Here is an 18,151-nt window from a genome sequence, read left to right as displayed (position 1 = left end):
CTCCCATAAACATACTGAGTCTACAATTACACATGACAATTTTCTCTTACAAAAAAAGACCTTAAAGGCTGGTTGAGTGACAACTACACAACCAGTAAACAAGAGGAAAACTACATCAAAGTGGGTAGGAGAGGCTAAGATACAATTTTACCATAAACCATACTCCAGGTACTGCATCCCACAACCTGGAGAGAACTCAAAACCCAGAACTTCCATCAGGCATCCCAACTTTTAAGGGAGACAAAACATCTTTGAAAATCAACTGGGCTTGCATCTGGAGACCCACAAGACCCCAGTGAGCTGGGAAACAGCTCTTAAAGGGCTCTGGTGCTCTGACTCACCCACCACAAGGCCCAGCTCACAGACAGCTGATCACACCCAGACTAAAAGTCAAGGAGGCCCACCTGCTTATATTAAAGTGTCAGCCTTACAGGCAGACACCTAATTTAACACACACATCTGAGAGCCTCCTAGGACACTCGTCAAGGATAGAAACTGCACACTCTCCCTTTGCTATGCTCCAGTGCACCAATATTTCCTGGAATGGAGCTTTCACATGTGTTTCCTACTCCCATACCTGCTGCCCCAATTCTGGGGGCTACTGCCTAAGAGATGCCTCTTGATCTGGAGGCCAGGGGAGCTTGCATTCCTGGTCCCATGGAACTGCAATAATCAGTGTCACCAAGAAGGGAGATTATACTCATCTGGTGCCCTAATTTTTGCAACTGCTACCAGGGGACCCCTCTATATCACCTGGCTTTGGTGACCAGTGGGGCTTACTTACACTTGCAGGTATATAACCAACAGAGAAAAAAAATTCTTTCTTTTTTTAATTAAAGATTTTATTTATTTATTTTAGAAAGAGTGTGAGTGAGCACAAGTAGGAGGAGGGGCAGAGTGAGAGGGGGAGAGAGAATCTTAAGACTCCATCCTGAGCGTGGAGCCCAATGTGGGGCTCGATCCCACAATCCTGAGATTGTGACCTGAGCCAAAATCAAGAGTCAGTGGCTTAACTGACTGAGCCACCCAGGTGCCACCAACAGAGAAAAAATTCTTAAACAGCTACCACCCCAGGGGACAACAAGAGGCAAAAGACCCAGGAGCCCAGTCTTTCTGTGAAGGCAACCTACTAGCTAAACATCATGACTACAGCCTGAGGGACAAGCTTCTAATTAAACATGCAACTTGGGGCCAACTGTAATCCTTTCCAGAGACCTTGGAAGGTGGGTGCTACCTCCACATTCACCCTCTGCCACACCCCAGAGCACATGTCCTGGTTTTTATGCCTAAAACCCCAAATTTCCTGGCTATTGCCCAGAGGATGTCCTTAATCACCTGGCTCTGGTGGCCAGGGTGAGTTGCACTGCTGGGTTCCATAAGACTGTGGTAATAGAAGAGATGCTTCTTGGCAAGCTACTACTACACAAACTGCAGACTGACGCACATTCCCCAGTCCTTCTCTGAAGGGAGCCCCTTAGCTTGTCTGGTACCTTTGACCTGAGGGGCAGGCTTCACATTTGGCACACATTTAGTGCCCTATGGAGCTGCTCTAACGAACACAGGCTGTGGACACTATCTTGGCCCTCTTCCTTGCTCCAGCTTCTGGTATCACCCAAAAAAGAGCTCTTACACACACCTGCAGCCCCAATTCCTGCATGACTGCCATCCAGGGGACACCTCCAGACGGCCTGGCTCTGATGGCCAGTGGGGCTTACATTTGCAGTCCCACAGGACTGTATATAATTGCATACATTTAAAAGCTGATGCTCCGGGGTCTGGCTTCTAGTCAGTTTGAATCTAGGTGCTGAGATCTTCCCCTTTGGGACACTGACAGGTCTTGGCACATCCTCAACTATTGGGAGCTATTACAAATACAACAGGCTGCTTGGACAAGCACAAAGGTTTGAGAGACAACCAAGAGCTGAGGAACAGTTGAAAGACAAGATTCACCTCCCACAGGAGGGCACTTCTTCAAGTCTGGGAGAGGTGGGTGTTTTATCTACTGTACAGAAACCAACAAAGAGAGTCACACAAAATGAAGAAACAGAGGCATATGTTCCAAATGAAAGCCCAAGATAAAAACCTCAGGAAAAAAACCTTGAAACAGAGACAAGTAATCTACCTGATTAAGAATTCAAATCAATGGTCATAAAGATGCTCACCAAACTGGGGAGAAGGATGGGTAAACATAGTGAGAACTTAAAGAAATGGAAAATATAAAAAGGTACCAAAAGAAGTCACACAACTGAAGAATACAATAACTGAACTGAAAAATATACTAAAGGGGTTCAACAGCAGACTAGATGAAGCAGAAGAAAAGATCAGTCAACTTGAAGACAAGTCAGTGGAACTCAATCAGAACAGCAAAAGGAAAAAAAGAATGAAAAAAGTGAAGACAGCTTAAGGGACTTATGCGCCAACATCAAATAAACTAACATTCACATCATGGGGCTCCCAGAAGAAGAGAGAAAAAGGGTCAGGAATCTTATCTGAAGGAATAATGGGTGAAAATTTCCCTTACCTGGGGAAGGAAACACACAGCCATGTCCAGGAAGTACAGAGAATCCCAAGTAAGAGGAACCCAAAGAGAGCCACACCAAAACACATTATAATTAAAATGTTAGAAGTCAGGGAAGCCTGGGCGGCTCAGTCAGTTAAGTGTCTGCCATCAGTTCAGGTCATGATCTGAGGGTCCTGGAATCGAGCCCCACATTGGGCTCCCTGCTCAGCAGGGAGTCTGCTTCTTCCTCTCCCTCTGCCCCTCCCCCTGCTCATGTTCTTCCTCTCTTTATCAAATAAATATTTTTTTTTANTCCCTGCTCAGCAGGGAGTCTGCTTCTTCCTCTCCCTCTGCCCCTCCCCCTGCTCATGTTCTTCCTCTCTTTCTCAAATAAATATTTTTTTTTAAAGATTTTTTTTATTTATTTATTCAACAGAGATAGAGACAGCCTTCAAGAGAGGGAACACAAGCAGGGGGAATGGGAGAGGAAGAAGCAGGCTCATAGCAGAAGAGCCTGATGTGGGGCTCGATCCCACAGCACCGGGATCACGCCCTGAGCCGAAGGCAGACGCTTAACCGCTGTGCCACCCAGGCGCCCCTCAAATAAATATTTTTAAAAATAAAAATAAATAAAATATAAGAAGTTAAAGACAGAATCTTAATTAAAAAAAAAAAAACCTTGTGATATAGCAGAGAACCCACATAAGATCATGAGCTCATTTTTCAGCAGAAAACTTCACATGTCAGAAGGGAGTGAATTGTCATATGTAAAGTGCTGAAAGAAAAAACTTCCAACTAAGAACTGTAACCGGCAAAGTTATCATTCAAAAGTGAAGGAGAGTTTTCCCGACAAGTAAAAGATAAAGGAGTTCATCACTTAACCAGCCTTTTAAGAATTGTTAAAGTGACATCTTAAAGCTGAAAATAAAAGGCACTAACAAGAAAACATGTGGAAGTAAAAATCTCATGAATAAGGCAAACACATAGTAAAGGAGATGGATTAACCCCTTTTAAAGCTAGTATAACAGAAGACAAAAGTAGTAAAACTATAATACAAAAAGTAGTTAAAGAAACACAAAAAGATGTAAAGTATGACATCAAAAATATAAAACTTGGTGGGGGTAACAAAAATATAGTTTTTACAATGCATTCAAATTTAAAGTTGCTATCAACTTAAAATACACTGTTACATATGAAAGCTGTAATGAACCTCATGGCAACCACAAAGCAATAAACCTATAATGAGAAAGGAATAATACTAAAGAGAGACATGAAACTACAAGGGTAGAGAGCAAGAGAAGAATAAAGAACAGAGAGGAACTACAGAAGCCACCAGAAAACAACAAAATGGCAACAAATACATACTTATCAATAATTACTTTAAATAGAAGTGAACTAAATTCTCCAATCAAAAGACAGAGTGGCTGGATAGATAAATGAAACTAGACTCCCTTATAAGTCACCTGAAAGATACTTACTTCAGATTGAAGGACACACAGAGACTGAAAGTGAAGGGATAGAAAAGATATTCTGTACAAATGGAAACCAAAAGAAAACTGGTATAGCTATCCTTACATCAGACAAAATAAACTTCAAAACAAAAACTGTAATAAAAGACAAAAAAAGTTATTACATAATGATAAAAGGGTCAATCCAACATCAGGCCATACCATTTGTAAACATTTATGCACCCAACACAGGAGAAACAAAATATATGAAGCCAATATTAACAGGCCTAAAGGGAGACATTGCTAGCAATACAGTAGTAGGAAGGGACTACAATAACCCACTTTCATCAATGGATGCATCATCCAGGCAGAAAATCAATACGGAAACATCGGCCTTAAAAGACACATTAGACCAAATGGACTTAATAGATACAGAACATTTCACTGAAAAGCAGAATACAAATTCTACTCAAGCACACACGCAACGTTCTCCAGGATTGATCATGTTAGACCACAAAACAAGTTGCTATACATTTAAGAAGACTAAAATATAAAGCATCTTCTCTGACCACAATGGTATGCAACTAGAAATCAACGTGCAACATTGTGATTTGTAAGAAATATATATTTGGTTATTCAAAAGACCAAAATATATTTCTCATATATATTTCATCTTCATCTACACTTCTGGCTCAAAGCTCCCAAAACCTTTAGAATTTCCTAAGAGTGATTAACGTCTTATATTATGTTAATGGGGCAACTTTTGGAACCCACCTAAGGATGGGGCTGGTTGGGGTGCCTGGGCGGCTCAGTTGGTTAAGCATCTGCCTTCAGCTCTCTCTGGTCATGACCTCAGGGTCCTGGGATCGAGCCCTGCGTACAGCTCCCTGCTCATCAGAAAGCCTGCTTCTCCCTTTCCCTCTGCCCCTCCCTCCACTTGTGCACATGCTCTCTCTCACCCAAATAAATAAAATCTTTCAGAAAGGGGAGGATGGGGGCTGGTTGCCAGGAGGACAGACCATGTGATTAGAGAGTTGGAGCTTTTAGTCCTCCCCATCTCCAACCAAAGGTAAGGAGAGAGAGGTTGGAAGCTCAATCAGCTAATGGCCAAAGACTTAGTCAGTCATGACTATGCACTGAAGCTTCCATAAAAACCCAAAGACGACTGGGTTCAGAAAGGTTCCAAGTTAGTGAATACATGGAGATGGTGGGAGGGGAGGGGGGAGAGTGGCATGCCTATAGAGGGCATGGAAGTATCACAGTAATTCTAGTTACCTTTCCCCCGATCTTATTTTGTATCTCTTCATCTGGCTGTTGATTCACATCCTTTATCATATCCTTTAGTAAACTGGTAAACATGTTTCCCTGAGTTCTGTGAGTTGCTCTAGCAAATTATCGAACTTAAGGAGGAAGCTGTTGGAACCTCCATTTGTAGCCGGTCAGTTAGAACACAGGTAATAGCCTGGGGCTTGCTGGTGGTGTCTGAAGTAACGGGTGGAGGGCAGGCTTGTAGAACTGCACCCTTAACCTGTGGTGATTTTTCAAACACATCAATCAATGAAATGGAATAGACAGCCCAGAAATAAACCCACACATGCATGGTCAGTTAATTTATGACAAAGGAGCCAAGAACATACAATGAGAAAAGAATAATCTCTTCAATAAATGGTGTTGGGAAAACTGGACAACCAAATGCAAGAGTGAAAGTAGACCATTATCTTACACCATACCCAAAAATTAACTTAAAATGGATTAAAGACTTGAACACAAGACCTGAAACCTTTAATAAAACTCAGAGAAAACATAAGCAGTAAGCTCCTTGACATTGTTCTGACTCCAAAAGCAAAGGCAACAAAAGCAAAAATAAACACGTCAGATAACATTAAAGTAAAATCTTCTGCATACCAAAGGAAATCATCAACAAAATGAGAACGCAACTTACTGAACAGAAGAAAATATCTGCAAATCACATATCAATAAGGTTAATATCCAAAATATATAAAGAACCCACACACTCAACAGCAAAAAAACCCCCAAACAACCCAATTTAAAAATGGGTAGAGGTTCAAACAGACATTTTTTCCAATGGAGCCATAGAGATGGTCAATAGGCACAGGGCAAGATGTTCAGCATCACTGATTACCAGGGAAATGCAAATCACACACACACACACCCCATAATATTATTCAGTCATAAAAATAAATGAAATTGGGCCATTTGTGACAACATGAATAGATCATGAGGCCATTATGCTAGGTGAAATAAGTCAGACAGAGAAAGACAAATACTATCTAATGTCTAAAACAACAACAACAACAGAAAAAAACCCACTCTCTATCACAGAGAACAGACTGGTGGTTACCAGAAGATGGGGGTAGGGTAGGAGAAATGTTCACTGTTTGGGGGTTTTTTAAGTTTCAATAAATTAGAAAAAAAAAAAAAGAATTTGGTTTCTTTCTCAGTTATTTCCCATTTCTGACAATTAGCTATTGTTAATAAGGCAATAAAGGTTTGCTAAATATAGTCACATCTTCAAAAGTAAACGAGAAAAAGATGGCAGAAAGAGAACAACAGGAGCCAGAAGACTAGACTACTAGAAGCTATCTACCTAGTTATGATAAAGGCAGACTCATCTTTAGATACAATGGAGTACTAGAAATTGTACCATGTACTTTTTCTTGCCTTTAGCAATCTGGACAACGAAGGAAACTGACCAAGCAATTAAAAGCAACATGAAGCAATAAGCCTGCACTGCCCAGTAAGGTAGCGACTACTAGCCTTATGTGGTTAGTGGGCACCTGCTGTGCAGCTAGTCGGAACTGAGATACACCATAAGTATAAAAGACACACCAGATTTTGAAGACTTAATATAAAAAAAAATGTAAAATATCTCATTAATAATTTTTTTTACTGATTATATGCTGAAATAATAATATTCTGGATATATCGGCCTAAACAAAATATATTATTAAAATTAACTTCACCTGTTTCTTTTTCCTTTGTAAATGTGGCTACAAAAAAATTTTAAATTATATATGTGGCCCACGTTATATTTCTATTGGACATCACTGCTACATAGACCCTTATTAAATAGTGTTGAACAGGAAAAACAAAACAACTATAAGTAGGGATTTTTCAGAGTTTTTTCTACTGTTTGCTCTACTACCAACACTATAACTCATTTAATTCTAGCCATGAACCCTGACTGTAAAATAAGAGGTTAAAGAAAAAATCAGTAGCTGCATTAAGTCATGGATACAACATTAAAACGTTGACTAAAAGAACAGAGTTCTAGTCCTGGTTCTGTCACTGGCTAGCAGTTACGATGGAGAAATCATTTTTTTCTGAGCCTTGGCTGCTTATCCCAACAATTAAGTGAGAAAACTAAAGTTAATCCTCCATGATTCCATCAAAATATTTTTTCCGTCAAAATTGGTTTTCATAAAAATGAATAAATACTCACCCTGAGTCTAACACATCCTCTGCGAGAGCCTCTCATCATTTTGTCCTTGGACTAAAAGAAAAAGAAAAACATGCAATGAATAAAAAATGAGACTATTTTTAGAATCATCTGCGGATAAAGGGAGAAAAATTACAGAAGTAATATCCCTTCATTCTTCATCCATATTCTCCATCCCCCTTCAACCCCTCAACTCACTTAAAGATAGGAATTAGCAGTTTCAAATGAATATGTTTTAAAGTGGTGGTGAGAATGTTGGTGCACTGCTGGTGGAAATGTAAACTGATGCAGCCACTATGGAAAAGAAAAGGTTCCTGAAAAAATTAAAAATACAAATACCATACAATCCAGTAATTCTACTTCTGGGTATTTACCCAAAGAAAATGAAAACACTACTTAGAAAAGATACATGCACCCCTATGTTTACTTCATTATGTACAATAGCCAAGAAATGAGATCAGCCTAAGTGTACATCAATAGATGAATGGGTAAAGAAGATAAAGTGTGTGTGTATACATACACACCGTGGAGTATTACTCAGCTATAACAAAGAATGAAATCTTGCCATTTGTGACAACATGGATGGACCTACGGGGTATTATGCTAAGTGAAATAAGTTGGACAGAGAAAGACAAATACCCCATGATTTCATTTATATGTGGAAGCTAAAAGATAAAACAAACAGAAACAGACTCATAAATACAGAGAACTGGTAGCTGCCAGAGAGGAGGAGGCTGGGGGATGGGAAAATAGGTGAAGGGGATTAAGAGGTATAAACTTCCAGTTATAAAATAAATAAGTCATGGGGATGAAAAGTACAGCATAGAGAACATAGTCAATAATACTGTAAAAACTTTGTATGGTAACAGATGGTAACTGTACTTATTGTGATGAGAACTGAGTAATGTACATAAATGTTGAATCACTATGTTGTATACCTGAAACTAATATAATATTGAATGTCAACTGTAAAAAAAATGAAAACCTTTTGTAGTCTATACAAATAAACCTAATCATAGAATTTTGTGTGCCTTTAATATAGTATATGTTACACTAATTTTAAATCCTTCTCCCGCCCCTTAACTCATATTTTAGTGTTTCTCATATTTTGGAGAGTTTGAGAATTACCTAGAGGGCTAAGAATCACCCAGAAGTTTAAGATTCACTCCCAGATGATTATGACTCAGGCAGATGGAGGACCACATTTTGAGAAACACTGCTTTATCTCTTTTCAATTCCCCAAAGCGTCACATTTTTTTGCCTCTAAGATTTCTCAGCCAATGTTCCTCAGCTTGGAATGTTCTTGACCCTGATTTTCTGCCTTGCTGTCACTCATCAACACTCGTTCTTGGAGTGTTACCTTACCTGTTTTTGGATTCCCATTCTTCTCCCAGAGTCTCCTATATGTTCCTGTCATGGCATGTACCACCCTGTGCTATATAATGGCTAGCTTACTTGTTTAATTCACCCATAAGACTGCATATTCCCTAGGGAGTAGGAATTCTGACTTCCACTTCAGAACAGTGTCTGGCACACATCAGATGCTCAAAAAATATTTACTAATGAAATGTTTCTCACCCTGTAAGTCTCCCTTACTAGACTGGGCTGGGCAAAGGCTAGTTCTGCATAATAAGCCTTACGCTGATATTCAGTAAATAGTCCTAATATTAAATTTAGTCATGTGTAATAAAATAAAGTGAATCCTCAAATATAATCAAAGTTTCAAAAATATTAATTACCTCAACAACTGGTATTTTTCTGTACTCCCCTATGCAAGAAAGAAAGAAAATAAGGCAACATCATGAAATTATGTTTTAAAGAAAATTGTCCCACTGTAAGCCATGGATGCCCTACATCCAACGTACTGAGCAACAGACAAACTTCCAGTTATAAGATGACTACACAGGATTTAATGTACAGCATTTTCTATAGTTAACAACACTATATTGTATACTTGAAAGTTACAAATAGAGTAAATCTTAAAAGTTCTCACCACAAAAAAAAATAAAAGTTAACTATGGGAGGTATGGATTATGTTAACTAACCTTACTGTAGTTATCATTTTGCATTGCGGTTATACGTATATCAAATCATTACACTGTATACCTTAAACTTATGCAATGTTATAATCAATTATATCTCAATAAAACTGGAAAAAATAAATATTCCTCGGGGATATTTGTACATCTATATATAAAGATCTGCCTTATCCCTTTCATTGCCTGCAGTACTTTCTATGAATATAGCCTATGCTATTTTTTCATTGATTCTAAACTTACGAATATAACAATATTACAATGATAAATCAAAGTTGATTCTTAGAAAAAGTACTGAGCCATAGGAATTCACGTTCAAAAATGATTATTTTTAAAAAATGATTTTGAAGGGACAGAAGACAGTCTTCTTTATTCCACTTAAAATACAAGAAAGATTCATACAGTTTATTTAAAAATTCTCACTACAAAGTACAGCCATAGGAGTTCTTTACTAACAATACAGCTAGCAAAAACACAGTTAATAAAAACATTCCCTAAGCATTTAATAGTCCTTTACCATACCCTAGACTTATCCTCAAAAGTGTCAAGGCATGCATAAAAATAATAATTAGGTTTGAAAATACCCAATGAGAGAATACAACTCAAAGTAAGAACCAACACACTCATCCTTAATTCCTCTGCCACTTTTTTTTTTAAGATTTTATTTATTTATTTGACAGAGAGAGAGGCAGTGAGAGAGGGAACACAAGGAGGGGGAACAGGAGAGGGAGAAGCAGGCCTCCCACTGGGCAGGGAGCCCGAGGCAGGGCTCCATCCCAGAACGCTAGGATCATGACCGAGCCGAAGGCAGACAACCATTGAGCCACCCAGGCGTCCCATTCCTCTACCACTTTTAAAAATATGGCTATAGTGAAAAGGAAAAGAGTAAGACACACCCATTAACAATGGTACCATTATTAGGGTTATGAATTAGAAAACACTGAAAGAAATAAGTGAAAATAATTAAAACAAATATAACCAGAAAACAATCAGACAAGTCCAGAATGTGGAACATCCTACAAAATAACTGGCCTAGATTCTTTTAAAAAGTCCTAAAAATAAAAAAACAAAAAACAACAAAAAAAGACTAGCATGTAAATAATTGTAATAAAATGAAAAATAAGTTAGTGAATATAGGCACAAAGCGGTATGAGCCACAGAAGGCTCCCTGCTGTGCAAAAAGATCAGTGAAGACAATACTGAAGTGACCAAGTTTCAGGTTTCAATCTGGGACTTGAAAAAAAAGAAAAGAGGGGAAGTAGGAAGAAGAGGGCATTCCAATCCAAGGGAGCACCACCTGCCAAGGCACAGGTACAGAAAACTACACACAGGGGCGCCTGGGTGCCTCAGTCATTAAGCGTCTGCCTTCTGTTCAGGGCGTGATCCTGGCCTTCTGGGATCGAGCCCCGCATCGGGCTCCTCCACTTGGAGCCTGCTTCTTCCTTTCCCCTTCCCCCTCCCCCTGCTTGTGTCCCCTCTCTCACTGGCTGTCTCTCTCTCCGTCAAATAAATAAATAAAATCTTAAAAAAAAAAACAAACTACACACTATTCATAGAAGGAGAGCAGATTTATAGACCCAAGCACAGAGTGCAAAGAGGAACGTGGAGAGAGCCGATGCTGAAAAGGAGGTATGGACACCAGCTCCTGAGGAGTTTGAAAAAAATATTGAGTAGTTAAGGAAATCAAACTTTATTCAATAGTTAATGGAGAGCTACTGAGGATTTTTTAGGAGGGTAATAATATTCTCAAAGGTGTGTTTTAGAAAAGTAACACTGTTAAGTATGAGAACTTGGGCAAAAGAATCATAGTGACATTAATAATAGCAATAGCAGCAGCAACAGTAGATTCTCACTTACTAATGCCCTCTGTGTGACAAGGACTTTAGATACGGTAAACCCTGCAAGATTTGACATGGTAAGAATTATTCACGTATTATAAATGAAAGTGACACCAGGGAGATCAAGTAAGTATTCAATATTCCACATGTAAAATGTAACAGAGTTTGACACAGCAGGCACAATTTAGAATGGCTGCCCTGCGAATCATTCCCCCAAACCATCATCTGCTCTGCTAGCCTGGAATCCTCTTCCGCAATGGCACAGGGTCCTCTCTCATTCTCTCTCCACTCAGCTCTAACACACACCACAGGGAAGTTGATGTGATTAAGTACCCCAAACATAGTGAGTACTGAAGGGGTGGTGTCACAGGACCCACTACCACACAAGGCAGAATAGAGTCCTTCCCCCAGAAGTTTTTCTACTGGAGCTAAAGGAAGAGCTCTCCCTATCTGTTCTTGAAGCTATGAAGTATAGTTGCCATGAGACATGTGCCTTCTACATGAAGAAAGCAATAAATAAAGTGCACACAGTGAGATGAGAGATGGAGAGTCCTAGCTGCCAGAGTCCAGCTACACCCTGGCCTGAGGCAAACCTGCTTAAGCAAATGCCACTCACTGAATATCAGGGGTTTTTTAAACAAATACAAGTAGCTTCTGCCAATGAGAAAAAGGTAGGGCCAGCAACCCCACTCAGTAATCTTCCTTCCAGGTGTTATTTTACCAATGTTCTGAGACCTGCCAACAAATTTTTAGCAGGTTGGAACAGTCACGCAACCTATAACTTAAATGAGGGGCGCCTGGGTGGCTCAGTTAGTTAAGCGTCTGCCTTTGGCTCAGGTCATATCTCAGGGTCCTGGGATTGAGCCCCTCCTTATCAGGCTCCCTGCTCAGTGGGGAGTCTGCTTCTTCCTTTCCCTCTGCCCCTTCCCTGCCTCTCCATTCATGCGTGTGTGTGCCCATGTGCACGCACTCCCTCTCTCTCAAATAAAATCTTAAAAAAAAAGTAAACCAAAAACCTGTAACTTAGATGAGATCCCTCTTTCTGCCTCCAGGTACAAGGACAAGCACCTCAAGAAAGGATCGCTCTGAAATGGATGCTAAAAGATTCAGTCTTTTAGGCTGGATAAGGATCCCCCAAGAAGTAGGGAGATACACAGCTGATATGTTCTACTCCCTAAAGGGCTCCAGGACTAGCAAAAACTTTTGGGTTTTGTGGTTGCATTTGCTGGTTTCTCATATATATTAACACAGAGCAGTGGGTCCTGTTACAACAAGCCACACAATCAAAAACTATTTTTAAGGGGCACCTGGGTGGCGCAGTTAAGTGTCCAACTCTTGATTTCAGCTCAGGTCATGATCTCAGGGTGGTTAGACAGAGGCCCTTATCAGGCTTTTTGCTCAGCACTGAGTCTGCCTGAGATTCTCTCTCCTTCTCCCTCTGCCCCTCCACTGTGCGCTCTCCCTCTCTCAAAATAAACAAATCTTTTAAAAATTATTTTGAATAATCCTAGGCTAATCAGCTAACCCCAAGGTATTGATTCAGATTACAATTCATATTAAAATTTCAACATAAATTACCACAAATACAATATAATGCTGCCTGTAATAGACTACATGTCCCCCAATATCCATTCTCCTTTCTTCTTCCTTTCAGTAATAAAATCTTCCACCCCAGGTTTTAACTGCATACATGGCTCTCCTGTTAGATATTACATTCCCAGCCTCCTTTTCAGTTAGATATAAGCTATTCATCTATATACTGGCCAGTGGGCTATGAATGGAAGCAATGTATGCAACACATTGTGCCTTTAAAAGGAAACTGCTAGCAGGGCTCCTGGCTGGCTCAGTCAAAAGAGCATGTGACTCTTGATCTTGAGTTCAAGCCCCATGTTTGGTGTAGAGATTACTAAAAATAAATAAAATTACTTAAAATTACTTTAAAAAAAAACTCCTTGAAAACTCATTCTTTTCAAGTGCACATGGAACATTCTCCAGGACAGACCACATGTTAGGCCATAAAACAAACCTCAATAAATTTGAAAGGATGGGAATAATACAAAGTATGTTCTTTAATCATGATGTGTTAAAAGCAGAGCTCAATAACAAAAGGAAATTTAGGAAATTCAAAATATGTGGAAATTAAATGACATACTCCTGAATAACTACTGGATCAGAGAAAAAAAATCAGAAGGGAAATTAGAAAATATCTGTGATGTGAAAATGAAAACAACATACCAAAACTTTCAGGAGATAGTGAAAACAATTCTTAGAAATTTATAACTGTAAAAACCTACATTAAAATGAACGATCTGAAATCAATAACCTAACTTTATACCTTAAGTAACTACACAAAGTAGAGCAACTAAACCTAAAGCAAGCAAAAGAAAGGAAATAACAAAGATTACAAAATAATAAGCAAAAATAAATGAAATTAAAAAATAGAAAAATAGGGGAAAAAAATCAATGAAACCAAATGCTGGTTCCTTGAAGAAGATCAACAAAATGGACAAAACTTAGGCTTTACTAACCAGGGAAAAAAGAGGAGTCAAATTACTAAAATTAGGAATAAAGGAGGAGACATTATTAACAACCTTACAGAAACTAAAAGGATTCTGAGGTAACATTATAAACAACAAATTACATAATCTAGATGAAACAGATTCAAGAACAAACTGTCACAANATCTAGATGAAACAGATTCAAGAACAAACTGTCACAACTGACTAAAGACCAAAAAAAAAAAAAAATCGGAATAGGCCTATAACAAGTAAAGAGATTGAATTAGTCATCAAAAAACTTCTCACAAAGAAAAACCTAGGCCCAGATGGCTTCACTGATAAATTATATCAATGTTTAAAGAATTAACAACAATCTTTCATATTCTTCCAAAATTTTAAAAGAAGGAACACTTCCCAACTTCTATGAGTACCAAAACCAGACCAATGTATCAGAAGAAAAGACCAACATCTACTGTGAATAAAGATGCAAAAATCCTCTACAAAATACTAGCAAACCAAATCCAGCAACATCTAAAAAGGATTGATTATACAGCTTAACTATTATGGTCTAAATTTGTGTCCCCCCCTTTCAAATTCATATGTTGAAATTCTAACCCTCAAGATGATGGTATCAGGAGGTGGAGCCTTTGTAATAGCCCACATGAATGGAATTAGTGCCCTTATTTAAAAAAAAAAAAAAAAAAAAGCCTAAGAGAGCTCCCTTGCCCCTTCCACCGTATGAGGTCATGGTGAAACAGATGGTCATCTAAGAAGGTCCTCACCAGACACTGAAAACTACCAGTGCCTTGATCTTGGACTTCCTAACCTCCAGAAATGTGAGAAATAATTTCTGTTGTTTATAAGCTACCCAGTCCATGGTATTTTTGTTATAGAACCCAAACATACTAAGACAATGACCAAGTGGGATTTATTCCTGGAATCAACGTACAAAAATAAATCAATATAATATACCACATTAGTAAAATAAGGAACAAAAAATCATACAATCATCTCAAAAACAGGAAAAGCACTTGATAAAATCCAACATTATTTCATGATAAAACCACTCAAGGAATAGAAGGTAACTTTTCTATTTCATAGAAGGACATCTATGAAAACCACAGCTAATATCATACTTAATGGTAATGGACTAATAAAAGCTTTACACCCAAGAGCAGGAACTAGACAAGGATGTCCTCTCTTATCACTTCTATTTAACATTGTACTGGAGGTTCTAGCTGGGAAAATTAGACAAGAAATAAAAGCCATCCAGGGGCGCCTGGGTGGCTCAGTCGTTAAGCATCTGCCTTCGGCTCAGGGCGTGATCCCAGAGTCCTGGGACCAAGCCCTGCATCGGGCTCCCTGCTCCTTTGGAAGCCTACTTCTCCCTCTCCCACTCCCCCTGCTTGTGTTCCCTCTCTCACTGGCTGTCTCTCTGTCAAATAAATAAATAAATAAACTCTTTAAAAAAAGAAATAAAAGACATCCAGATTAGAAAAGAAGAAATGATATTATTTGAAGGTGACAGAACCTATATATAGAAAATCCTAAGGAATCCACCAGAAAACTATTAGAGGTAATAAAAGAGTTCACCAAGTTTTCAGACCACAAGACCAATATATAAAGATCAATTGTGTTTTTTTTTTTTAAGATTTATTTATTTGAGAAAGAGAGAGACAGAGAGAGAGTGGGATGGAGGGAGAGAGAGGGAGATAGAGTCTTAAGCAGACTCTGGGCTGAGCACAGAGCCCAACACAGAACTCGACCCTGCAATCTGAGAGATCACAACCTGAACTGAAGCCAAGAGTCGGATGCTCAACCGACTGCACCACCCAAGTGTCCCAAAAATCAATCTATACTTTTGGAATGAAAAAATCTAAAAATAAAATGAAAAAACAATTCAATTTATAATATCAAAAAGAATTTAAATACTTAGTATTAAATTTAATTTTTAGAGGTACAAGGCTTGTACAATGAAAACTGAACAGCATTGTTGGAAGAAATCAAAGATCATCTAAATAAATGGAAAGACATCTCATGTTCATGGAATGGAAGACTGAAATATTATCACAATGGCAATATTCCCCAAATTGGCTTACAGATTTCATATAATCCCTATCAAAATCCCAACTATCTTTTTTGCAGAAATTGACAAGCTGATCCCAGAATAGCAAAAACAATCTTCAATAAAACAACAACAAAGTTGGAGGACTCACACTTCTCAGTATCAGCACAATAAAAAGCTACAGTAGCAAAGACAGTAATTAAAACAATGAAATAGAATTGAAAGTCTAGAAATAAACTTACACAGCTATGGTCAATTGATTTTTGACAAGGATGCCAAGAGCTCCAATGGGGGAAAGAATAATCTTTTTTTTTTTTTTTTAAGATTTTATTTATTTATTCGACAGAGATGGAGACAGCCAGCGAGAGAGGGAACACAAGCAGGGGGAGTGGGAGAGGAAGAAGCAGGCTCATAGCGGAGGAGCCTGATGCGGGGCTCGATCCCATAACGCCGGGATCACGCCCTGAGCCGAAGGCAGACGCTTAACTGCTGTGCCACCCAGGTGCCCCAAGAATAATCTTTTTAACAAAGAGTATGGAGACAACTGGATATACCCCTATGCAAAAGAATAAAGTTGGACCCCTACCCTATACCACAGAAAACCATTAAACTATTAAAAATAAGCTAAAACTATGAAACTCTTAGAAGAAAACATAGGTATAATTCCTTGTGACCATGGATTATGCAATGGTTCTTAGGACACCAAAAGCAAAAGCAACAAAAGAAAAATAAACTAAACATCAAACTTTAAAAAAAAATTATGCTTTTTCAAAGGACACTAGCAAGAAAGTTAAAAAAAAAAAACACACACGAAATGTAAGTACATATTTACACATCATACATCTGGTAAGGGACTAGTATCTAGAATATATGAAGAACACTTACAATTCAACAATAAAGACAACTCGACTTAAAAATGAGCAAAGGATTTGAATGAATATTTCTCATAAGAAAAACAAATTCATAAGATAATTTCAGCTAGTGATAAATGTTAAGAAGAAAATAAAGCAGAGTGATGATCAGAAAGTCGTTGTAAGGAAGAAGGGTTCCACTCTAATGTAGATGGTTTGGGAAGACTCTTAGAGGAGTTGCTATCTGCACTGAGATTTGAATGAGAAAAGCCTATAAAGTAAAGAATCTGGGGGGAAAGTTTCAGGTCAGGCAAAAGGAATAGCAGGAAATGATTCATTAGTAAGCTTGTTCTCCCATTCACTCTCAGCAAGGGCTATTTCAGATTTTCTCCATTCTTCTGATATACATACTCCCTCAGCACGTTTCCACTTGGTCTTCTCACAGGCATTTCAAACTCGACATGTCTGAAACCAACTCATGATTTTCTCTCTCAAATCCTATCTTTCATCCATCCAAAGTAACTCCCATTTCTGTCTCCTAAAAATCTCTCAAATCCTTCCATTTAACTTCATCTCCACTGTAACCACCCTAATCCAGACCTCCATAATCCATCCCCCCTATGCCACATCACCTTCTAACTCTTCTCTATCTACTCCCCCTCTCTCCTAATCCTTCTCCATATAGGATCCAGAAAAATCTTTCCAAAATATAAACCTGAGCAGGTAGCTCACCTTGGTTAAAAACAAAACAAAACAATCAAAAAAATATTTCAAGGTTCTACATTGCTCTTAGGATAAAATCCATATTTCTTCATTTACCCTCTACAAACACCCTCTTTGTTCTGGCCCTAGTCTACCTCTAAAGTCCCCATTATCCCTGCACCCTAGCCACACTGACCTTTTCATTCCCTGAACCAGCCAAATGCCTTCCTGCCTTAGGCCTTTTACATAGATTGTTCCCATTGCCTGAAGTGCTTGCACTCATCTACCTTCACTTCATTAACTGTGTAATCCCTACTCATCCCTCAATTACCTCAGAAAAGCTTTACGTGAATCCCTTGACTAGATTACCCACCACTCACATGATATTCTCTTATAACACCGTCTTCCTATAGTATGGTAGAGAAATAAAATTTCCCTGGATTTCTCAGTGTCACTGTAAAAAGCCCTGGAGTTCTCCAAAATTTCCACATCCCAGAATTAGATCTGTTGCTTTCCCCATCTGAAAGGATAAAGAAACTTCTTTTCATTTCCCAAAGAAAGTTGAAAATTCAAAGCCTGGAGTAGGTTCCTAGGCTAAGCCTCCAAGGTGCCAGGAAAAGGGCAGGAGGTATCTCCCTAGGTATTTACAGGGAAGGGAAGGGGAAGGGAAAGGGGAAGGGAAAGGGAAAGGGAAGGGAAGGGGAGGAAAGGAAAGGGAAAAGAACGAGGGAGGGAAGGAGGGAGGGAGGAAGG

The 18,151-nt window shown here is 38.8% G+C and overlaps 1 protein-coding gene across 3 annotated transcripts in view; it reads right to left on the bottom strand.

The window, feature by feature from the left end:
- Positions 1-18,151, bottom strand: part of OSBPL9 (oxysterol binding protein like 9) — a 169,924-nt gene that overhangs the window by 124,435 nt on the left and 27,338 nt on the right. For all 3 annotated transcript variants that reach the window (XM_034652487.1, XM_034652495.1, XM_034652508.1), the window contains exon 2: positions 7,412-7,462. In XM_034652487.1, the coding sequence (XP_034508378.1) occupies positions 7,412-7,462 (51 nt within the window). The remainder of the gene's footprint in view (positions 1-7,411; positions 7,463-18,151) is intronic.

The sequence above is a fragment of the Ailuropoda melanoleuca genome, chromosome 2 (assembly GCF_002007445.2).
Source record: "Ailuropoda melanoleuca isolate Jingjing chromosome 2, ASM200744v2, whole genome shotgun sequence".
Taxonomy (NCBI): domain Eukaryota; kingdom Metazoa; phylum Chordata; class Mammalia; order Carnivora; family Ursidae; genus Ailuropoda; species Ailuropoda melanoleuca.
The sequence above is the reverse complement of the archived record's forward strand: the minus strand, read 5'-3'. Positions and strand labels throughout refer to the sequence as shown.